This window comes from Teleopsis dalmanni, chromosome X (assembly GCF_002237135.1).
Source record: "Teleopsis dalmanni isolate 2A chromosome X, ASM223713v2, whole genome shotgun sequence".
Lineage (NCBI taxonomy): Eukaryota > Metazoa > Arthropoda > Insecta > Diptera > Diopsidae > Teleopsis > Teleopsis dalmanni.
Genome location: NC_051848.1, coordinates 52,133,627 through 52,160,453, shown reverse-complemented (window position 1 = coordinate 52,160,453; position 26,827 = coordinate 52,133,627). Strand labels below are relative to the sequence as shown.

Sequence of the window (26,827 nt, the reverse complement as noted above, 5' to 3'; positions counted from 1 at the left end):
AAGGTACAGAAAATTATGCTTAAATTTTTCAAGGTCAGAAACCAAAGATATACAATTCGAAATTATGGTAAGAGATATGGAAGTGCTTAGAAAAAAAGAAACTGTGATAACACATAATTCTACCATATAAAACATACATCTATTTAAAGGTCTTAATTTCTAAATATTTTAGGTCTAATATATTAAAGTCTAAATATCAATGATTTACCATTGCTAAATTTTGTTTTTAATATGGAATTTAGATTAATTTTTATAAAAAATATTTATTTATATCAGGCTTAAGTTGTAACATAAGATAATATTGTTAAATAAATGTCATTATTTCACAAGGTTGACGCAAAAAAAGAACTTACGTCTTTCTTTGAAGTACTAAGTACAAACATCATACTAGCATTAAAATATGTAATACTGTGTGGTTAAAATAAATACATCCAACTAAAATTCTTACTGGATAATATTATAGTTATTCTTTTGAGGAGGAAAGAATGTTTCGCCAAACCCCCATAGTGATTTGCATAGAGCTTAGCAGTATTCCGAATTTCAATGACTGAATGATTTACAAATTAAAAGGACGCGTAATAAGGAATGTATTTCAGTATTAGTTTTTCATTTCGATCATTTATCTTTACTAGAAATAGTAACAGATCTTGTTTTAACAGCTAGTTCTGAAATCTAGCGTAAAACTTCAATCATCCTTTAAGAAGTATTACATAATCTACTACTTCCTAAATTAAATTTATTCTTTTAACATTTTTATATATTTCCTCCTCACCACAAAAAGAAATGTCCAAGAATGACACAAGAACATATTGCTAACGCCACTAAGGAGTAAATTTCTTAACATTTGTATACGATTTGAGGGGTAAAGGTGTTGAAGGGTGTTAATCATGATTTCGCATTTATAAGGATCTAGAATTTTGTTTATAATTAGTTTATTTATTGAGTTCGTTACGTTTAAATGCGTTTCTTAATTAATACATATTTTAAAACGATTGTTTACAGAAGTGAAAAATGTGAATACAAATGTTCTGCTTTGCTTGACCCGTCAATGTACAACTTCCGCCTATAATAATTAATTTGTTAAAATTCAAAGCCAGCACAAACCTCTACTGCTTACTCCACTACAATTGAACCGTAAACATGAGCATCGAGTTCCGTTGGAACACCAATTATACAGTATTTGCATATAACAATGCACTAATGGGGATTAAACTGCTGGGAGGCACGCGATTGGGACTCATGCAAATACGTTTCCCTGCCGGTTTGTTGCTTACCGTAACCGTTGATTTGCCAATAAAGTACATTACGCCTAGCAGCAATTTCTCATATCCGGTGTGTTGCGCAATTTAAAAAAGGCAATGGTTTGGCAGGAGTGAGTACGGTAGATGATTGCACGGAAGTATGGTCCTATTTCTTTATGAGTTTCGGAAGGCTTAGTTATTTTTGTTAATTTTTAGGAATTTTCGGCACAACTGTTGCATTTCAATTAAATTTTCGTGTTATATGCTATGTAAAAATATTTGACCCTCTTTTATTATGGTTGGATTTCGTGCAAATTAATGGACCATTTTTCGTCCTCTTTCAGAAATAAAATACACTAACTTGTTTGAAGCTACAAGTTTAATAAGCATTTTTAATATTTTATACTTATTGTATAAGTGAAATGTCTTGTATTTTAGAAACATTCCACCAAGTGAACTCTATAGTCGTTTTACGTAACAGCATATCGGTAAAAGATCACAATGCCTATATATGTTCTGCCAAAATAAATTGCATATTATGTTCCTTTGTAACCGACAATTATTTATTAGGAACCTTTATTTGATCGGTATCATTAACATCATTATTACAGTTCTCATGTGGCAACATTTTAAATTTTTCATTTTTTAAAATTATGTATTAATAAGGATTAACTCAAAAAAAATGTCGTATGAAGATTATTTAGGAGATTTAACGACATAAATGACGATCCAGAATTGCTGAAAGGGTCATTACTAATGACGTCGATACCAAAGCTAAACCATTCCAATTAATGCGATTAGATAAGTCAAGATCACACTACTGAAAAAACCCAGGCTATATTAAAAACCGCAAATATGAAGTCATTCCTGGATTGAAAATAGCGCTAACATAATGTATTATATGTATGAAACAGACAAAAAATAGATATGGAGGAACAAATAAATATTTTTCAAAAAAAAAAATCGCTTTATTTTTTAAAACACTTTCACTTAACTATTTTATATTCCAAAAAAAATGTTGTTTATTGTTGAACAGAATTCAAAGCATTATTTCTATGAAAATGTGTCGCCTTGTTATAGAAACTTCATACTAAATAGACATATATAGACATATAAATAAACTCCAGAAACTTCAGCTCTCATTTGGAGCGAGGCCTTACGATCATAAGATATACTGTACAGAAGACATTCAAACATTCAAAACGTTAACATTGGAGTATGCCGGATACGTTCTAGAAATTGTTTTAGGAGTGCATAGGATTTAATACTTAGTATTGCTGATTAGTAATCTAGATAAGAGTCGTACAACAACTATTTCACTTCCTATAGAAAACTAATTTAACAAATTTTTATTTATAAAGACAATGTGTCGGCTCATACCATAGTAGTCGCTATATCTACAATTAATAAATTGCATTATATATTCAATAACTCTATGTTCCAGTAAGATATATTGTTTCTAAAGTTGAAAGTTTATTTGGGAGAATAAGAAAATGCAATGTATAGAAGAGTTAAAGAAATTATGGTACTTGAGAAAGTGGATCGGGTGAAGAGGCCATTATGCAAAAAAATAAAATGATAATTAAAAAATATTTCTTTCTACACTGATTGGAAAAAATTTTAAAAATTCATCAAACTATTTAAAACTCAGTAAAGTAAAGCTCCATGGTAGCTCTTAAATATATAAAAAAGATATTATAACTATTCCTATGAAGTTGTTACGATACTATATAATTGTTCCGCTAAGATCCATTTTGCTTTTACCGAACAAAAACTTTTTGGATAATTCGGAGAATTTATGAAAATTAATAAATCTAATAATATTTCTTGATTTAAAATCAAGAAAGTCATATGGAGGTACTGGTCTTATTTTCCGGCAATAGTAAAGCACTAACATATAAAGTAAATGAAAGTTATACTTTTAATTTCGCATAACCTGCAAGTGTTATTATCCTTAAAATATGGTATTTTACAAGAACATTTATAACAAAGAAACCACTGATTATTAATAGTTCTGTTCTATTTAGATTAAACAGTCTCTCAACATTCTTGGTCTATGTTATTGTGCCGTTAGTTCTCAAGTATATATATATTATGTAAGTTCGTCATAACCCAATATTCTGATGAGTATTCCTTTAATAGAAGTAACCAGCACAGTAGTTTCGTTCCAATGTAGAAAGAATATTTAACTACCTGGCTATCTGAATATATAATAATACTGTGAAAATCGTAATACTTTTTTATCTTTAACTTTAAAGTCGAATATCAGAAATATATTTTTTAATGTATATAATTATCTTCAATCAGATGCATTTAATCCGCAGCTAAAGTTTTATGTCTAAGTTGTTATCGCCAACTTATCGATACTCTTAAATAAATATTTTCGATTAGATATTGGATATTGTATTTAAATTTTATTAATAAATATATACAAATATAAATGTGTATTATTAAAATATTTAATATAAGAAAATATTAACTACTTTGTTTTAGATGCCAACGCGGCACAAGATACCGGCGAACAAGGCAACGATTGGAATCGTACACGGAATCAGTCCAACATCAACGAACGTGCTGGTTCCGGAAATATCGCAGCTATCGATATACCAAATGCTGGAAAAATAAAATTCGATCCGCCCAAAGTGCCAGTGATATTTGTTTTAGGAGGCCCAGGTAGTGGCAAAGTAACGCATTGCGACACTTTCATGCAGGAACGTCGTGGAGTGACTCATATAAATATGATGGACTTACTGCAGCAATATGCAATGGGAAACGGTAAAAGAATATCGAATGTTTCGATACAACTATTAATTTTCTAATAATAATCATTGATAAAAATACAGATATGCAAGATTTTTCGCAACTCTCCTCGAAAACAGTTACCGAAGTTTTAATGTTAGAAATGAAAATGGCTCCAGCTGCCAAAGCATACCTAATTTCAGGATATCCACGCTCGATGCGCGATGTAGTTGAATATTCCGAGAAGGTAAGAGTTTAGAACCCTACACAAATTTCTAATAGCACTATGTATCCATTTAGAAATGTGCAAGTATTTCTATATGTAAATAAATTATAGTTTCTAAAAATGATTGATCTACGCATACAACACAATATAATATGACAGAGCATTTGCGTAACTATATGTACATATATATACATATATACATGTATACATTATATGTATGTATTATAATTGGTATTTATTTATATACATATTTATATATAATAATACAATTTGTGCGGAAAGTATGATTGCGGGGTGCGTGGGCATATGTTTGGGTAACGCCTATAACATAGACACACATGTCTATGGCAAACTAGCATTTGTTTGACCAGCCTTAACCTGCCTTTGTTTACACAATAAATACGAAATAAATAGTAATCAACGTATTTGTACTAAAATTAACAAATAAATTTGTTGTTAATTAAAACGTTAAATAAAATAATAAACAAATAACGTAACAACCATTTATGCACAAATTGATGGCAACTAAACTATCCTGGAGGTTACATGCGAGGCGGTGCTATAAAAGAATTACAAGTCGATCGATGATAAAAGGCATTGAAGTATGGAAAAAAAATATTAAAAAAAATTTTTTGAATTTAATATGAAACATTATTTTCACTCCCTTACAAACAACTAGTTGAGCTAAGGCCAAATGTCGCATATGACAGCGAAACAAAGTACGAGCGCCGAAGTATTTTCATACAAAATGTAATAAAATTATTTTAATTTGAATATAATCAACTATTATATAAATATAGCACCTCACACTGGATTGTTATTTCATTAAAAATACAATCCATTAATGACATAAATATTACTACCTATGTAAACCCGAACCTATTTACTAGCAAAAATTTTCTTAAAATTAATCAGACGTGATATCTGAAAACTACTAAAAACAAAAAATTATTTTAATGATTTCTGATATCCTTACTTATTAAAGGCTTAAGGTTTTTAAGAATAATTTACAGATATATCTATTTACAAGTCCAGTTTATTGTGGCAGTCAATCAAATCACTTTACTCATTTAGAAGTCACAGGTTGCTGAACACAGTACAATTCCAAGAATAAATTCCAGATGTCTCTATTTACAAGTCCAGTTTATTGTGGCAGTCAATCAAATCACTTTACTCATTTAGAAGTCACAGGTTGCTGAACACAATACAATTCCAAAAATAAATTCCAGATGTCGCTATTTACAAGTCCAGTTTATTGTGGCAGTCAATCAAATCACTCTACTTATTTGGAACCCACAGGTCGCTTAACTAAGCCTGATTTCAAGAAATATTTGAAGATGTCTCCATTCACAAGTCCAGTCAATTAAGTCAGTTTACTCATTCAGAACTCATTCAGGTCATTTAACTGATTGTTTGTAATAGAAACGTTTCAATGATTCAACATTTTCATTTTAAAATCTAACTGCTGGATAGTTCTGTTAAGAAGCTATAAACATATTTACCCAAAAAGTTTGCTATGAGAAGCATATCAGTTACAGTCGGTCAACTGCAGAAAAGGTGTGCCATAGCAATCAATAGTTTTAGTTAATTGAACGATTAGCTAGTTTCAGTCCAAATAATCCAGATAGCAGCACCTTTTGGTTCCATATGAAATCTGCATTTGCTCTTAAAAGTATAGGATGTTCAAGAACAGCGTTAGGGGGCTAGAATTATTCAAATGCGCGTCTTAAATAATGATAATAATGATAATTTTATGATGGAAACAGTTTCGAAGGACGAATGTCAACTATAAATGTGATGAACAAATTAAGCATGGGCTATATATATGTTCAAACCGTTTTCTGGAGCAATAATATATGAATTTTAATATCAGACATTTTTTCTTAAACTCGTTAAGAACAGAATTCTGAATACTCAAAATAGATTATTGATTATTTACATAAAGTACACAGTTTTTTATTCTCCTTTCTTATTCTATATCCCAGGAACATCCATGTAATGGTATTGTTATAAGTTTTTATATTAACATTTTAAAATATTTTTTTTTGCGTGGACTGCGTTGTAGAAGTATTTATGCTTAGTTCAACTTTTACTGATTCAGTAAATATTAGTAAATAATAGACTTGGATTGTGATCATATATGTCAAACACAAATATATTTTACTGGTATATACCAGATCCATAGGAAAGTGGTTAACTTTCGAATGGATGGTTTGTAAAGTCAAACACTTAGGAAAATTAGGTAAATAGGAATACTGATAACACGTAATTTATCTATTTATATAATTTGTAATACAAAAGATTTATTGAAATGCAGATCATTTGTATGAACTCTAAAATAGTCGACATACTTCTTAACACATTATGTATGGTAAGTTTTGAAAAGATAAGAGATAATGGTAAAGCAAAGCATGAAGTAATGTATAAACGGTGGACACTTTGGAAACTACGAATATAATCAAAAATTTAATAGAATGAACAAATGAACAAAGGTCAGGACATTGAGAAAGTAGAACTGAGAGAATAATTCGAAGTCATTGAAGTGAACACAAATTATGTAGGCAGCCGTATAAGTATAGAATATTTCTCCATAATATTAATTCTAATTATCATAGGAAACATTATATATTAGCACATATATTCAAGCTAGTTTCTATTTTTTAAAAGTTGTCAAAGGTAAATTTTCAGTAAGTTTCCAAACATGAGAATACGTGGATGAAAAATGTTTTGGAAATGTCTCACCTACTAAATGTTAATGCTATAAATGTAATAACCTTAATCAGCTCTTAACAAGGAGAACTTTATTTTGGAAAAAAAGAATAGGTAGTACATTATTAACAACATCTGTATTAATAAGAGTATACCAAATCTAAAAGGAGCATATCTACCATAATCCAAGATTATTCTCCATAGAAACACCAAGAAACAACTTCAATTAAACGTCGCAGCTTAAAACTTTACGATTATAGTGTTGAATTTTTCTTTAAATATGTGACAAAGTTGTTATCATATGCTCTCTATCTCTCTCTCTATTATGTCTCTATATATTCTGTCTCACTTTAAGTATTATATTATTTCTTGTGTATATCTTCAAAATAGATTCAAGTAGTGAATGGCGTTATATTGATATCCTGGCGTCAATCAGTTTTACAAAAGCAAATTGATTACGGCGCCAAATTAGGTCATGTTGTACTCTCCTTAGCCAAAATGGAATTGGAAAATTTCTTTAAAAATGTGATGCCAGTAGCAGATTATTTTGATCAAAGTGACATGTTACTAGCGGTAAATGAACAGACAATATATTTTCAATAATATAACAGATTTTAAATGAATTAACTATTATAGGTTAATGGCGAACGAGCTCCAGCGGATGTATATAAGGATTTCCGTACTGCTGTACTTGACATACTTAGCACACTTGAAAATCAAGAGGCAATACTTAATGGAGTAACAGGTATGGGCAGAGGGATACATGATATACCCGGCAGTATAGTTAGCGTAGACACAGCACCTAGTCAACCGCAAAATATTGCAGAATTATTACATCCAAATGCGGATACAAGCACAGAAGAAATAGACCCGAAGTTAAATGTGGCAAATGCTGTGATTTCTCGGATTGCATCAAATGCAGCATTAGCTGTGGCCACAACAGTAAGTAATGCTGCTGATGTAATTACAAGGCAACCAACTCTAGCCAACGCTGCCACCAGCACGAATGAAGTTAACAGTATACCACCGATTATATGGGTCATTGGTGGACCAGGTAGTAATAAGGCAACACTTTGCATGAAAGCTGTAGGCTTAAACCCAGGTTGGGGTCATATAAGGTAAGATGATTCAATTTTTTTTCAATACATTATTTTATACTAACACTTTGGTTATATGTTTTCTAATAAAAAAAGTGTTGGTCGCCTGCTACGTACCATTACTGATTCTGCACCACGTGCAAACACAGAAAGCTATGCAGTGAAAGAAGCACTATCAGCTGGGGAAATGGCACCCGAAAAATCTGTCAGTAATATTTTGGATCTGAACATAAGACAAATGCAAGATCGAGCTGGTATTATTATTGACGGATATCCCAGAAATTTGCAACAGGTCAAGTTTTTTGAAACTAAGGTAAGAAGCGGTCGATTTTATAAAAAGATATATATAAAACTTAAAATTTCTAGTTTTTCTTAATGTTATGTATATAGAATACATATGTTATATGGTATATGTCTACTTATACCATTTAAATAAAATATAAAGAAAACTTGATCTTTTTGATGTAGAGTTGCTAATATCACATATTATCTTGATTGTATTCTTAACTTAAGTATTAAGATACATAAAACCAATGTTTTAAATAGAAACAGTTATCGACTTTAATGAATGTAGTTAATACAGCTTTCCTTTTAAATATCTGTAAAATGTTATTAGCAGTAATATATTAATATATTAGAATTAACGACTTTATAATAGATCCAGTGGCAAATCCGAAAATTTTCGGCATTAATGGTTTTTGCACTGTAACACAAGATACTTATTAGTAACTCTAAACTTCAAATACAAAGATGCACATAAATTATTTGTAAAATAGCTTGTCTACACACTGACCACAATATGGCACCGCGGAATGAGAGTACCGTTCGCACCAAATAAACTCCTTCTCCTTATTCCTAGAAAGCTTATCCCACCACTTTTAGGTTCGAAGACTTCCATCGGTATGATCTGAGTCCATGCCACGCTACTATCTAATGTGCATATCCTTATGCTTGGTCTTAATCCAATCTTGTCATTATTTTTCGTCTTGATCCAAACTTGTACTGTAACTGCTTGCTCCAGCTACCTCCTATCTAAATCTTCAAACCTTTCAAGCGTTAGAATCTTTTCAGCAAACATCACTCTTCAATCCCAGTTTGCTTTGTTTTCTTCGATGTTGTGTTTGAACTGCATCTACCCATATCTCACTTTCGTACAAGAGAATCGAGTTAATCATCAACAAAAGAAGCTGTCTTTTATTCTGTGAGGAGACGTTTATGTTTGCTATAAGTCTGTTCTTAGCTCCTATAGTTTTTCCTATTTAAATTGCCATTTCCTTAATTTGGACCTTGAGTGTTAGTCTAAAATCTAGTCGACGGCCTTCATATTTGACCGATTTCTGTGGGATTATAGTATTGCTACATACTCAAGTATACGCTGATTTTGTTGGTTAATATGTTTGAATATGATTTATAACTTATAAAATTCTATAGAATTATTAACTATGTTGCCACAAAAATATCTACCATCTCAAGAAGAGAATCTAGAGCTAGTTTTAAATGATCCAAGCGCTGTTTACCAATTTTCCGAACAGTTCTCGTAAGCACGTTATATGTAATTTAGAAATATAAGTTTCAAGCTTTTATTACCAATCCTTTGAAAATTTATTTTTTATAAAATATTGCCTTCTTTAAACATGTGTATTCCCTTTGAGTTTATTATTCCTTTGAGTAGAAGCATTTTCATGCTTAGAACCATATTCCATTATGACCATAATTTAATATATATCATATTCTTCATATAGCATAAACAACGTTCACCTATTTTATTATTGGATTGTTCCAAACTACAGTTGGGACGTGGGCGCATTGTCTTCTTTAAACATGTGTATTGCCTTTGACTAGAATCATTTCCCTTCTTTAAACAATGTTCTGTTATAAACCTAAATTAATATATCTCATATTCTTCATATAGTATAAACAACGTCCACCTATTATATTATTGGATTGTTCCAAACTACAGTTGGGACGTGGGCGCATTGATGACACAGTTTCTTCGTTTCGTCGTCGTTTGGAACTTTTCCGTGAACTAACATTACCGATGCTCAAGGCAATGGATAATAGTCACCGATTACAAATTGTAAATATATATAACAATTATTTATATAAAACTATTCTATTAACTATTTAAAATATATAAAAATCTAATAAAGGTTGATGGCGATACAGATAGTCCATCTGTACAACGTGAATTCGAAAGAATTATACGAGGGCACATACAAATTTACCAGCATGTAGGTACGAAAGCAAATATGCCGAATCAAGGAATAAATACATATCAGAGTGGCCTCGTCAATAATAGCATAAGAGGTGGGCAGAATCATACAAATGCCGAACAAACTGAAACTATATTGCAGGATTTAGAAAATAATGTGCCTGGAGCAGTGCCAACAATAAGCCATCATGTTAGTCTCATGAATGGGCATCTACGCAACAGTAGTGCTACAAATAATTTTAATAATAAAAAATCAAACTCTCATGCAACAACTATGAATGGCGACGTACGTGCGCGTACCGGTCAAGCTATGGACTTTCGACATATGCTAGAAGAGGCAGAACGCTATCCGGTGGATTCGTATATGTGAGAGGGTCGATAATAGTAACTATATTAAAAACAATAACAAAAATACAAATAATATAGAAGAATATGGTAACCTATTAAGAAGAAGGTAGTAAGTATTAGTTACCTTAAAATAATTAAGAGTCTATTATATAGTAAACTTAGTCTAATAGGGCAGTAGCATATTTTATAGAAGCTTATTAAGAAAATTCTACATTATTTTTAAGTATAACGTTTAAGATTTCAGTGGGCATTTATTTTATATAATAATTCCCAAGAACTCTGATATTCTAAGTTATTTCAACTATGGTATAATCAAATTCTATAGTTCATATTAGTGGTGCCGTTACATATAATTGAATGCCTTTTCAGCCGCAAATGCGATAAAGTTTTGCTGTCTTCGATTTTAGTAAACATTTACTATATCTGTAAGAATTAGTCGTCAGTAATTGAATTCTAGTGAGCAAGAAGTTAATGAAAGCATGTCCTGTTAACAATCCATTCACTTATTACGGGTTAGAAAGATTTATTCTGACAAGTTCTCTGTATTTCTATTATTATAGATGCTATAAAAGATATAATTCTTACCTGTTTTATTAGTACCCAATCGTTCACGATCTGTAACATACAACAAAGCTTAATTTATTTCAAGTAATGAACTTGGATTTCTGATATATCCACTTCTGGAAGAATTCAAAGGCGTTAACCCAAAAATGATGAATTTTCATTATTGCTTGTCTATATGAATTAATGTTGAGATACAAAATTAAAAATGCCTAACAACTAATATATGTATAAGCATAAATTGATATAGTAAACGTTTCTAATTCAATTTTGGTATATAATTTTATCGCATGAATAAAATATTCAAAATTGAATGATTAAACAAAATTTTTTTTATTTCTAAACTAACAGCTGTATTTATTTATTAATTATTATTTAATAATAAAAAAATTTTTAAGAAATTCCATATGTCACATATTATAATATTGGGGTCTTCACGTTTTCTTATTGAGTTTAAATATTTTAATGAATTATATATTCTATAAATTTGTATATAATGTCCTACCATCCTTTGGCAGTAACACGGCCTCACATAACTCCAAACTGCTACTGACAGGTATTTCTGAAAGTCTTCTAAATAAAAGTTTTATCGTTATAAAAATTAAGTATAGACCCAAATAAGTGATTATTTGAAGATGCTAAGGATCCAGCATGTGGTCTCACAATATCTTGGTGTAAAGCTATATTAATTTTTATTAACAAAACTTTTATTGGACGTTCCTGTTTAATTTAATAATTTAGTTTCCTCAGCAATATTTTACCAGAAGTTGATAGAAGAAACACACAAAGAGTTTCACCAAAGAGAAAGCGGCACTATTTTTCATGAGTAATGGTTCTTGAGATGCTTTGAGTCGAATCAATTTTTTTTTTACTCTGTAATCTCTTGCGATGTTTACGCCAATATTTATGTTATCATTTCTCGAAAATAGTTTATTTTTTTGAGGTTTAAAATATAAATTATAGCCAGATACACGGCCGAGCAATTTTATCTCGGTGAACGCGTGAACCCCAGTTTTCAAAATAAACTAAGGCGTTTTGAATGATCTTCAACTATCAAAATCGAGATTCTCATTCGGCGAATTGCATCAAGCAATGCTTAATAAAAAAAAATATGACTCTATTTTTATTATAATATCGTCAAAAAGTCACAATAACTGAAACAATAGCTTATATGTAAAATACATAAATAAGTATATAATTTCCAAGGAAATTTTAATAAATTTGATTTTAATTACAATAAATATAAAATTAATTAATTCAATTATTTTTAAATTCTATAACATTAAAAATAATAGACTTTATTTATTTTATTTTAATTAAAAATTGTATAAAAAATATGTAATAAATTTAAATATACAAAATAAGATAAGAAAATATATTATCATGATATTAAATAAAAAACAAAATTCTTTTAAATTTTATTTAAATATTATTAATTTATACATAAATTAAGACGTCTTGATTAAACAATTAAGACTACTTTAAAATAATATTAAAGTATATTATTATAATAATATTAACATATATTATTACTTTAGAGGTATTAGATAAAAAAGTTGAATAGCTGGACTATGATTATTGAAATATTAAAATTATAAAATACAAATAAATAAATTATTTACAAATAAATATATTGAATAATAAAATACATATTAATGTATTTATATATATAAATATATATACATATATACATGTATACATGATACAATTATATATTCTAAATAAAAATATGATCATATTATATGATATTTCATCTACATTATACTAAGAATATTAACAAATACATATTTTAAATAAATAATTAGATACTATTAAGCTCAGATATTAAATAAAATAAAACATTATTATTTATATTTATTAGTTGTAAGTAACAGTAAAAGAAAATATAGATGGCCTTATTAGTCATCTATTATAGGCAAATGCTGTTTTCAAAATGGTTTAAGCTTTACAATATTAGATATATATATACATGTATTTATATTAAATAAAAATAACGAATGTTAGAAACATTTGAAAGATCATTGGTAAATATTAACATTACTTACCATTTCGGTATTCAATATATTATTAAAAGTAAAAAGTAAAGGTAGGTAGATATACATATATATAAACATATTCATATATACGTATTTATATATGTATGTAAAAAAAATTTTAAAAATATATATCTACACACTAAGTATATTTTGAAGAACATGAGTATAAAACAAAACCTTAACTACATTAAAATGAAAATTATATTGATATAATTATTATATATAAATTAAATAAAAAACTTTATTTTTTAAGGCGTTTATATAATTTAAGTAATTCACTGTTACACATGGAAACAAATGTTTAATAAAAAATATATATTATGAAAATCGCTTTTATTTTTTAGTTGAAAGATATGAATAAACCAATCATTGAAGCTGAAAAGAGTTTCAGATACACGATTACTCGTACTTCAAACAAACCAATTTAATTCCTCCTAAGATGACTTGATTTATGTTCCTTTATAAAAGGACAGTTACATATATATACATAAATGAAATAGTCACAGAAGGGAAAGTTAACCAATCACAAACGCGCAGATAATGAATCTTCCAACATCGCTTCGTTTTCTTCTACTCACCAGGAACAGCTCAAGCACAAATTTCAAAATTCATTGAAGCATTTTCTGAAAATGGAACGATTATGTATTCTTTCAGAACAACAGAACATTAAGTTTGAAAGTCGGAGTTCTTAATTATTCCCACCGTGTCAGTAATTAAGGCAAAAAGTAAGAACCCTTTCTTTTTTTCAATAATGAATTTTACCAAAAACAAAAGACACTATTATATACATTTGAGCATTATTGAAATAACTAAAGAAAATCATTAAAACAGAGTTCTGGAAGATGAGGTTACACATTTTTCTACTTCGTCTTCATTACAACCTTACCAGCACCGATCTGGAATATTTAATCATAAGAAAAATCGTATTTACTTGTGAATTAATTATTACTTCATGATATATTAAAAAATTAGGAGTGGCTTATTTAAAAATCACGTGTTCCTACGTGCAAAGCTCACAGAACTGTCATTGCGCTTGTAACCTGTAGTCAAGGCTTTGCTCCCTTCTTTAACTGTTTTTCTGGAAATGCTAGATGAGTCTAAACTTAAAAAAATTACAGTCTCCAAGTGCCACTCGTACATATACGGCAAATCCACCTGCTTCGGCAGTACGTACAGTGGATTTGGTATAAACTCACATTTAAACAGAATCTGTTAATTGCGTACAACTATAATCACGTCGCCCAATGTTCCTCTGGAAACTAGTTCTATTACAACATATATATTATAAATAAGTCTTTAAAGAATACCGATAATATTGTCATATTATTAACATCAAGTACAGAGACATCTGGATTTGAGATCAAATGTGCATGTAATTCTAATTTTATTTTGAAAATATATCACGTGAAAATTTTTAATAAGGTCTATAAAAAAATGTGTAAATAACATACAAAAGCGGTTGTATCACAAAAGATATAGATACTTATTTTTACTATATCTACTTGAATATAATCCTATTCCAAAGAAATTAATCAAGGAATTTTATTTTGCTTTTGTATGCGACAATTAAATAATAATTAAAACTAAGTACAATATGAGTTTCGACATTCTATATAACATAGCATATTAGAATATATGTGGATATACTGAAAATTTTTTGAACGATATGAGGAACGAAGTTTGAGTTAAGATATAATGAGAATTACAAGTTTTACACTTTCTTAGTTATATAAAAACTGGTGTTTAATATCAATCAAGTGCTATTCATTGAACTTAAAATAAATACCAAAGCTATATAAGGTATGAATCTGATTTATTTATTGCGTCTAACACATTTTAATACCACTTGTATGTATATATGATTTCATCATTTATTATGACACAAGATGTTTCTTTAAATTCAATTCATTAACAAATTGGTAAAATATATAGATATCGGAAAGTTAATAACATTCAAGATTTTATTTGTCAATATACTACCTAAACATATATACATATATATCCCATTGGTTATGTCCCACTCAATGGAATAAGTATACAACTAATTTATAACTAAGACCAAACAATATACCGATTTTGATAACACTATGTAAAGATTGTAAGGTCTTGCCACATAAAGGTTTTCTTGTTTATTTGCAAATAACCAGCACAATGTAGTTATTTATGCTTTAGAGTTGGAAATTTATATATATTAACGGACCTATTCTGTGCACTTGACATATTTGTCAAATTCTTTAATAAAATTTTTGATTTTTATAAAGCAGAAAGCTTTTTGATATTCTGGACACATCTTGACAAATTTCAAAGCTCAAGTACCTAGTGCTTCTTACCACACTATGGTATAAAGTGTTTTGTATAGAAAACTGTTCGTAATTGTTCGTAATTGTTCGTAATAAATGCTTGTAAAGAGCACATATTTTAAGTTGCCAAAAGCATTTTTCATGTATTCAAATAACAATAAAAAATATGCTTGTAAAGAGCGTATATTTTAGTTAAGAATATTTGTCATGCATGCAAAAAATAAAAAATGCTTAAAAAGAGCATATTTTTATAGTTGTCAACAGCATTTGTAGTATTGACAACTAACAAGGAAAAGAGCTTTTTATTTATGTCACAGAATACCAAAACCTTTACAGCAGTCAATTTTGACAAGTGTCAATGTTTGACAAGTTTATAAAGTGCACAGAATAGGTCCGTAAATATAAATAACATAGATAGATATTTCGGGGTATTTTCAATGTCGATTGGCACTGTTGTCCTAAATTTCCGAAAAACCGAAAAACTTTGGGTGCACTGAAGTAAGATTCTTAATATATATTGGCTGCTCCACAAACTATCGCATGCTAGGGGACTAAAGAGATCAAGTAGCATGTATTCTATGTACAATGTCATATAGATGGACACATTTGTAAATAATATCTACAAATGTGTATATAATATTTGCATATATACATATATACACTCAATAAAAACATATTGAAAAGCACAAATATGGCAAAAGACAATTCATTGGGCACTTCGCCCATTTTACGGTCAATATAATCTGGGCCGATTATGTTGACCGTACGTCAATAAGAAAAATGGTCGTATATGATGCGAAGATAATCGTCAAGCCGCAAACGAATCAGCGTTACATCCATTAACATTGACTTTTTGGTGTGGTTCACACGCTGGCGGTATCATCAGTCGATAATTCTGGCGGTATCATCAGTCGATAATTCTAGCGGAATCATCAGTCAATATTTCTTTCGAAATGAGGAAGAAGCTGCTATTACGGTGAATGGCAACCACTATCGATCCATGCTGACCAAATTTTTGTTTTTAAAAATTAATCAGTTAAATATCGACAACATTTGGTTACAGCGGCCATACAGATGGAGCAACTTAAATTACAGCGCCCTTAACAATCGATTTATTATTTATTGATAACTAGTCCCCTCGCTCATACAATTTCATGCCTCTCGATTACTTTTTATGGGGCTATGTTAAGTTATTGACTTATGCTGATAAACCAGTAACTTTTGAAGCATTGGAAGCCAGTGTTCAAGTCACTATTTACATATGGCCATACAATCACATTTATTCCAAAAAATAGTCAAAAATTGTACTCATCGATTGAACCATGTAACTTTTAGTCGCGGTAGATATATACCGCAAACCGGAAGCCGGATTATAATAAAAAAATTTCATTCCAACAATATTTCTGTCTTGTATTCTCATTTTAAGTTCTCATGCAGCTAAAATAACACCCGATATAAAATGATTATAAATATTTTATAGAAATTACTAATTAAAAATTGTTTTCAATCCTTATTTACATATAATTTACTTTTATCTGAGTTCAGGTCGTTTTTGTAATAAATTAAAATTTCATTAAATTAAAATTGAATTCATTTTGTAAAATTCATTGTTAGAGTTTTATTTATTTTATTATTACAAAGAACTTCTCACGCATATTATAATCTTCCTCATATATACTTCATATGTGTATTGAATCTTCAATTTCATCTAAATTTAAACTCTCTCTGAAGAGAGATACGAGACTCATAGTAGCTAAGAAAAGAAAAAAATTTATAAAGTGAAAATTACAATAACTTTACATATATTTCCTTATGTTATTTGCCTTGTTTGTTGGTTCAGAGATCTGTAAATTTGTCTAGGATTTCTCTGTTTTTTTTTATAATTAATTCTGAGGTTGTTCAAATCGTCAATTATATGTAGCATTTCAAGTACCACAGTAACTAACATCTCTGATTACAGTCTTTATTGGTGGTTCTTAATTAGTTTTATTTTAATTTAAAAAATTATAGAGAGGTTTTCCGAACAGTAGTGAACGGTGAACACAGCAAGGGAATTTGTTAATAAACTTTTACAATAAATTAACAAAACTCTAAGTCAGAACGCACAAGCCAAGTAAGGCGTTGTGTCAGTTGGTTAATGAACACTGACTCTGTGCTTCAAATATGACAGGATTCAAGTTTAATCCCTCCTATTTGCAGTCCCAAAAAAATAAATTATATACGAATAATTATATATAAAAAATAAATTCAAAAGTCCACTGAGGATGAAATATCCATTATCAATGGCAGCACACGAAACAGTTGTATGTTCAGTGAAAAATTAAATTAATTAAAAAACAATTGCAATTCAATACTGTTTGGAAAACCTTTCCAGCAAACACTTTTTCTATTTTTTTTCTATTTAGTAAATAAACACTTTCGTTATAACTGACGTTAAAAATCAAAATTAAAAAATTATTATTTAAATTAATTTTTCATGTAAGTTTTTGGGTGGGTGTTTATTTTAATTGTTGTTATTGATATTAATAATTAAAGCAATTATAATATAGTTATAAGTTATAATTTATAACCATAATTTTACACATATATGTGCTATTTTATATTAACATAAATTAAGAAATAAATAAACTTATATTTTTTGAAATTAAATAATAAGGGGAAATTATATATTAATGTTATTTTAATAAAATAAAGTAAAACTAAAAAAAATTTTTTTTAAACTTGAGTTAAATACCGTATTATTAAAAATGCAATATAATAAATTAGTATTAGTAGTATGGTAGGTACTACTTGGTAATAGGTAAGTAATAGTAGTAGGCAATAGGTATTTTAGTCTATTCAGATAAACTTGTCCTGTAATTGACATTCCATGTAGGACCCTACTTAAATTTGTATTCAGTTTATCTATTGATATTATCAAAATATTTTAAAAGAAGAATAATTTTCTTAAATTATAAAAATATATAATATAATATATAAATATAATAAATAAAATATATAGGTTATAAATATTATATATAGTACATTAAGCTATTAGCTTAATCAGAATGTATTTTATTAACATTGAAATCATAGAAAAAAAATCTTATAACAAATTTATATATATAAATAAAAATAATAAAAAATTATATGCATAAAAAATTAATAAAAAAAAATTTTTTTAAATATAATGATTAAAACTACTAAAAGGAATTATAAATAAAATATGTTAAATAATTTTACTTGTAAAATTATATGAAAATGTTTTAAAAAATATTCGTTTAAAAGATAATTTTATTTATTTAACAATACCTTGTACAGTGGGATTAATTTAATAAATAGTAGTTATGTAAATATTTTCTGGGTTAAATCAACATTAAAAATTTTTTAAAGTTATTGTAATAAAATTATTTAAAATAAAATTTTAAAAATAAGAATATTTTTGTTCAATAAAGTGAAATAAATAAACTAAATTTAGCAATTTTTTTATTGAATTTATTTATAAAAGTTTGATATTAATAATAAATTTAATATATAATGAGATAGACTATATACCATAATAAAATATACTTATTATATATAGTACATATATGGCCTATACACCTGCTTCGGCAACACGTACAATTGATTTAGGGGTGCGAAACTCACATTTAAACAGAATCTCTTCCTTGGGTACAACTGTAACCACGTCGCCCAATGTTCCTTTGGAAACCAGTTCTTTACAACTCAATTATAAATAAGTCTTTAAAGTATACCGATAATCTTGTCATATTATTAACATCATGTACTGAGACATCTGGATTTGAGATCAAATGTGCATGTAATTCTAATTTTATTTTCAAAATATATCAGGTGAAGATATGTAATAAGGTCTATAAAAAAGTATGTAAATAGCATACAAAAAAGATAATATCACAGAAGATATAAATAGATATTTTTAATATATCTTTTTGAATATAATACTATGCAAGAGTGATTAATCTTAAGTTTTATTTTACATTTGTATGTGGCAATTAAATAACAATTAAAACCTCGAAAAACCTCTTTATGAAATATACTTGTTTCTATTAAATATAATAGTCACCTACGTCCGAAAAATTTGACGTTAAATTACAACTTATATTCACAAAATATTTGTCTCCCCGTGCGACTCGTGGAGTAACATTAGCATGACTTTCTCAGTATTACGTTTCTAGATTTGGTTCCATACATACGATAGAATATATAAATCATGCAAAAAATAATGCATCTACAAACAGAAGAAAATTGAAATTTAACAATTAAAAATAAAAATATAATTAATTAATTCAATTATTCCACTGGTCGTATATGATTTCGTTTTAATATAAACACAGCGAGTGAATTTATTAATAAACTTTTACAACAAATTAATGAAATTTCAGAAAAATGTGCGAACATAAAAGTCAAGTACGGCTTTGGTTCAGTTGGTTAAGGTACGCTGACTCTGAGCTTCATATTTGGTAGGGCACGAGTTCGATTCCTGGTACTTGTAGTCTAAAAAAATTATTTACTAATAATTAAATACAAGAATTATTTCCAAGACTACTAATGATGGGTATTTGGCAATACTCGAAACAGCTGTATGGTCAGCCAAAAATTCAATTAATTAAAATAATATAAAAAAGAAGTTCTGTTCACTACTTTTCGAAAAACCTCTTCATAAAATATTTATATTTAATTAAAATAACTTTTAGTTAGTAAAAATTTTAAAATAATAAATAATTTTATTTAGAGATACTTATTATTAAATTTTAAATTAAAAAAAATTTTAAATCCAAAAATTGAGAATTATATTTAGATAGTTTTATATACAAATATTTATACAATGATTTAATTTGAAAACAATACTGAAGGAATATAAACTATTTACACATTTATCTTATATTAATATAATTAAAACACAAATTTATAAATTTATGAACTTATAATGTATTGAATAGTTATAATTATATTACTTACATAAATTCTTGAATTTTTACGAGAATTCAATAAGTAGTTTAATATTTATGGTAAGGTTAACAAAAACGGTTTTAAATGAAACATATTTATCGAATGAACTTGTTACTACATAAATACGATTTCAATGGCAAAAAATTTCAGTTGACAGACACCTTAATTAAAATTAATAGATATCCAAATTAATATAGGTAGAAATCTTAATCAGTAAGGCTTCTCTACTTACTCCCTGCTTGGTGAACTCTTATGGAGTTGTGTTTACTCCCAAATACAACTGTATTGCCTCTTTAAAAAATGCAATATACTACGTGTCGTATAAAATTATTGACCTCAAAAATGCAGAATAAAGTGAGCCTAGTAGCAAAATTGAACTACTTTGTTATAAGCAGCTCACTGGCTTCCTTTTTACTTATACTTTCCCAATTAGTCTGGAATTAGATTCCACCAGATGAAATTAATCCAGGCCTTTAAAAATACAGTGATTGTGTCAACTACAGGCACAGTCTTCGCAACAAGCACTTTCCATATTTGTGGTATTGAATATGATTTTATTGGGTATATATATGTACACTTAATTCCACATTTTACACGTATTTGTAGATATTATTTATATACATTTATGTATACAATTTCAAAAGTTCAAATTCCAATTCTATTTTTGTCATTTTATATAAACTACTCTAATGTGACTTTTTAATCTTCACATTCAGTTTAGGCCGTTGATGCAACAAAATCTATAAATATACTCACAATCTGTATGCCAAATAGATTAAAAAAGTTAAGTTTTCTATACATTGTGCATTATAGACCGTCCATCTACATGACTCGACGATTCGCTAATCATAGTACATATAACACATGGAACTTGATCTCTTTAGTCCCCTAGCATGCGATAGTTTGTGGAGCAGACAAAATGTATTAATAATCTCAATTCCTGTGCACCTGAAGTTTTTCGATTTTTCAGAAGTTTAGTACAAGTCAACATTGAAGTTAACCCGAAACATCCATCTATTTATATTTAACATATATAAATTTCCAATTCTAAAGCATGAATAACTACATTTTGTTGGTTATTGTTGACCTTAGAATCTTTACAGAGTGTAATTAATATCGGAATATTGTTTGATTTTAGGTAAAAATCTTAGGTGTATGATAATTCCATTGAGTGAGACATAACCAATTGGAGATATATGTAAGTATTTTAACATAATATATTGACAAATAAAATCTTAGTCTTATTGAGTTTGGAAAGAAGTAAACGTAGCCGAAATCATTATATTTGCATATATGAGTCATTGTCGTAATTTAAATTTAAATCAAATATAAATATAAGTATTAACATAACTGTGTTAGACATAACAAATGAATCAAATTCATATCTTATATACTTTTGATGTTTATTTTAAACTGAACGAATAGCACTCGATTGATATAAAACAGCATTTTCTTTATTTAAATAGAAAAGTGCGGAACTTAAAATTCTCATTAGGTTTTAAGTCTAACTTCAATATTATCACATACTTTTCATATTATACATGTATTTAATTTCATATAATTCATTAAAATTCAATATTAATTATCAACAAAATGTTATTGTAAGTCTCATGTATCATACATTAAGAGCTAATAGAACAGGTTAAATAAACAGGTGAGAACTGGCTCCCGATGGAGTAGTGTACTGGTATTATGGCAGATTTTTTCGTATCAAAGTAAAGGTTAAAAAATTGTGTTTTTATGGACGCGAGACAATAATTGTCAATTGTACTTCCTTGCAAAATTTAATTTATAAATGTAAAACGTGATGCCTCATATCGTTCAATTAAAAAAATATTAATTTCCAGTTATTAATTTCCTTATATGCTGTGTTATTTGGAATATCGAAATTCATTCATCATACTGATATCAAATTGTACTGTCTTAATAAAGACGTTTTTCGAACAGTAGTGAACTACAAAAACCAAAATTCATTTTATATTATTTAAATTAATTGAATTTTTAGCTGACCATACAGCTGTTTTGAGTATTGTCAAATACCCATCATCAGTTGGAAATGATTCTTGTATGTAATTATTCGTAAATAATTTTTTGAGACTGCAATTATCAGGAATCGAACTCATGCCCTGCCAAATTTGAAGCTCAGAGTCAGCGCACCGTTACCAACTGATTCAAAGCCTGCTGTGAAAGTTAATTGTTTTTATATTAGAAAGAAATCATAAACCAACTGTTAACAAATTGAATATAAGTGAATATAAATATTTTATAAAAATATATCATATATCTTTATTTTATCTTATTAATTAAAAATTTTTAGTTAACTTTTATACATAGCATATAAATTTATATAAAGTTTTATTTTAACTTTGCAAATTAATTAACAACCAATTTTACATATAATTTTATATTGATTTGAAAAATTTACAAAATCAATTTTAATCTCAGTAGTTCCATAGATCATACGCTTAATAATTGCTTTACTTTTATTTATATTTAAAATAAAATCTTCTAAATATCTTTTGTCTACCAACCTATTAAAAACAAAAATAGGCTCGAAATCTATTTCTATATAAAAATATTTTGAAGGTTGTAATTTAATTAATTAATTTTAATTTAAATATTCCAGCTGAGAGCCCTGGCAACTCGTTTTATAAGAATTTATATTTCTTAACTAACTATAATAAATATATAAGTGAATATTTAATATTAATTATATGTTTAATTTTTTATTTAATTTAATTTATATAATAAATTTCTATAAAGAATTATATAAATTTTATTATCGTCTGTTTTACAATATCATTTCTTTTTGTTTATAAATTTAAAGTTGATTTTAAAGTCAATTTCAATTAATATTAAATTAATATATCATTTTTATTTAATTAATTACATTAACTAAGTGTCTTAATTAAACGGATGGCTGAACGAAATATAAATATTTTTATTTAAAGTTTATATGGAATTCTAAATTTTAATTAAGAAAACTAAAACAAATTCAAAAGATGAGTAGATATTATAAATCTTTATTATATGATCTTAAAATTAAAATAATTTTAATTTATATTGATTATATATATAACCAATTTTAAATTTATTATAAATTTTTATTTGAGTTCTAAGAACTTTATTATAATTTCACTATAATAAATTAATATATTTATCATCAAAATTTTATTTACTATATTCATTAAATGTTAAATTACGTATGATTGGATTAAATTATATGTAATTATATTATAATTTTTTTAAAATTATTTTTTTTTGTAAATTGAAAAAAAAAACAAAATTTTTATAATAAATAAATATTTTTATTATAAATAATAAATTATAAAACTAAAACAATAACATCTCCTAATTTATTTTGAATTGAATGCAAAATTCCATAAGCAAATCAAAAATATTATTCTGATTGATTATGAATACGACTAGTAGTTACTAATGGATTAGGTGGCTTACCTAATTATGTTAATAAGAGTGTATTCAACTTTATAAAACAAAGAATATAATTAAGATAATAAATGATTTGAAATCTTTAAAAATATGATGGGCAATGAAGGGAAAGGCATTTTATTAATACTTGAATGAGAAGTTCCAAACAGTAGTGAATTGCAACAACAAAATTTTATTATTTTTTTAATTAATTGAATAAGTAGTCTTTTGAAATAATTGATAATACTTATTATACTTATTATGCGTAAATATTTTTTTTATAATGACAAATGCTAAAGGTTGAACTCATATCCTGTCAAATTCAGATTGCTCAGATTCAGCGTTCATTAGCCAACTGACCCAAAGTCGTTAGTAGGCATCAAATACTCCCATAAATATGATAAGGCAAGTTGTAACTATAAAAAATTTAACTAATATTAGCTCTAATTTTTAGAAATAAGTTGAACTCAAAAATCCAACCATATCCAAATTTTTCACAACATTTTTTAAAACTCCTTATTTCATATTGAGTGAGCAAGAGAATTTTTCTTGATTTATTAATGACATTTCTTGGGCATATTTCAAGCGACATTGAATGTGACCGATCGTTCTTTGAACTCATGTTTCCTCATTAGCATATTTGCCATATGCACAGAAAACACATTTTCGAAGTATCCTAAGTACAAATCTCTGAATAATAATATGCTCTCATGTCTACACAACTTTAATTTATACAGAAGAAGTCCCTGTTAAAGCCATAGAAAAGTCTGATCCAAAAAAAATCACTCATGCAAGACAGAAGCGTACCTAGCGGTCCACAGCAATAATAAGGTTTGGAAAGTCATGTAGAAAACTCTTCATTCCAAACTATTCGATTAAATATAAATAAAAATTAGGGTAATTTAGAGACATCATACATAGCGTAAGAGTATCTAAAAACCCTTCAACACTTAGTTTTGAAAACAGAAGTTGTGGAAATTTGACAACATTATGTGAAAAACACTAAAATTTCTTGACACTCAATTCCTCAATAATCTTGAAGCAAAGTATGAACGTGTATGATATACCATAGATGTTAAATGTTCTTAAATCTCCAGGCCCACATGACATCATTCCTGCCAATCTACAATTTTCAATTAATGTTATTGCAAAAATTGCTACTGCTTGGTTATCTCAGCCCCCACACCCTTTATGTGGTTGAAATCGAAGTGGTTGTTATTCCGAAAAATGTGATTTTGATTCCACAGAATGAACCTGCTGCATCTATTCTTTATAATAAGTATTTAAGCGATTTCTTTGTTGAATAGGTTACGGAATCAAGTAAAGACTACGGTGCCTAAAGCAGTTTTGTCATCCTATAGTCGAGTGTCCCGTAAAAACATTATTATTTTGGATACTTACAACTTATTCATGTGAATTAAGGCAGAAGAGTTCTAGACCTCAAGTACATAAGCCATTTCGTCATTAAACTGGCTGTTAAAGAAATTATTTTTTTGATTTTTAATTGTAATTTTTAATTTTAATTTAATTTTTTTAATTTCTTCAATTTATTTGGACTATTATAAGACATTAATCAATATTTATGAATACTTTAATTTTGAGAGTAAGAGGATATCAGAGAGTTCTGTCATCTGTTGGTCCATTTGTTTTTGTTGGCTTAACAATATTTTATTAAAATTATTTAAAACTGTTAAGTTATTGTGGTAAAAAATTGTTAGTCGAAATTATTTAAACCAAGATTAGTTTTGTAAAGAACAAAATAGGTATTGATGAGTAAATAAATATTTATAGAATAATAAAAGTCAACTTTTTTTTAAAAAATATTATATATTGTGAATCAAAACATCAATTATTATCGCAAAAAATAGCCATGTATCAATCCTCGTCTATGATTAGCAGGAGGAGATTTGAGGAGATTGTACATTATGTTGTTATATTATATATTATCATGTAGACGAATTTCTTTTAGACTATTTTCGTAAGTCTAAGAAAGACAGCTCTTTTAAATATGACCACCCTGTATTATTTAAGTGGGCGTAAGTCGTTTGATGTGTATCTTAAATTTTCCACATTGATTTTGGTTTAGCTCTAATTTGCGTGGAACTAATTTAATCAATGCCGACGTGCTAATAATGCTCGATTGCTCGTAAATCAGAATCTGTCATATTTGTTTAAACTTCTAATATTTTTAAAATTATGTTAAGTACTATGTCAATATTTTGATGAGAAGAGAAAACACTCACTGGCAATTTCTTGCAAAATCGTTTATTATTTTATTACTGTACTTATTGTACACAACCTTATCAAAAACACTGTGGGCGGTGAGGGAGGGAGGTCTTGTCATATATTTTTATACATGTATTATTAGATTATTATTTGATGAACTGACAAAGCTAACAAGCTTTATTGTCAGTTTTGATATATGTATATTTAACTGAGATACATACTCGTAAAATCATCAACTCATCTGAATGACTTGTCTGTTGTTAGCAGAACTATGTAGCGCTAATGATAATAATTAGGCTGATAAGAGTGAATCTGGCAAGTAGGCAAAAAAATGAAAAACAAAACTAAACAAACTAGCAGACATGATATCTAAAATGATATGCGAATTACTTGTATTTTTAAGAGCGATTATCCAAAAAAGGCCCAAAAAATTATCATTTGACGTGAACAGCCAATATCCACTCGCGTCACTTTGACACTCTGTAAATATTATTACTTTAATCGGTTTATGTGCAGAGTAGCTTGTAACCTAAGACGCATATCATCCCGTTGAGCCATTATCAATATTAAATTCATAAATTTATATTATTGTTTATATTGTAAACTTTTTTTATACGTGTACACAAACACATCCAACCGCATCCACACAACTGATAATCTATATTGTTTTAATAGTAAAATCAAACACTGTACGGGCTTTGTACCTACGTCCTAGCCCTACCTACTTCTTCTGCTGCTTCTTGCAGTCAGTCT

The 26,827-nt window shown here is 27.7% G+C and overlaps 1 protein-coding gene across 1 annotated transcript; it reads left to right on the top strand.

Annotated features, from left to right (window-relative positions):
* The first annotated feature begins 1,140 nt into the window (after positions 1-1,140).
* Positions 1,141-10,713, top strand: LOC119688412 (adenylate kinase isoenzyme 5). Its single transcript, XM_038103093.1, has 8 exons — positions 1,141-1,261; positions 3,735-4,016; positions 4,085-4,227; positions 7,306-7,488; positions 7,552-8,033; positions 8,109-8,325; positions 9,925-10,089; positions 10,163-10,713. Exons 1-8 carry the CDS (start codon positions 1,141-1,143, stop codon positions 10,592-10,594), a joined length of 2,025 nt encoding a protein of 674 aa, XP_037959021.1. The 3' UTR covers positions 10,595-10,713.
* The last annotated feature ends 16,114 nt before the right edge of the window (positions 10,714-26,827 follow it).

What these genes read in the sequence shown, in the direction of transcription:
- LOC119688412 (XM_038103093.1), top strand. Translation starts at nt 1,141, where the DNA reads ATGAGCATCGAGTTCCGTTGGAACACCAATTATACAGTATTTGCATAT. An exon ending in GCAAATACGTTTCCCTGCCG is followed by an intron (nt 1,262 to 3,734) that starts GTTTGTTGCTTA and finishes ACTTTGTTTTAG; the next exon opens with ATGCCAACGCGGCACAAGAT. An exon ending in ATAGTCACCGATTACAAATT is followed by an intron (nt 10,090 to 10,162) that starts GTAAATATATAT and finishes AATCTAATAAAG; the next exon opens with GTTGATGGCGATACAGATAG.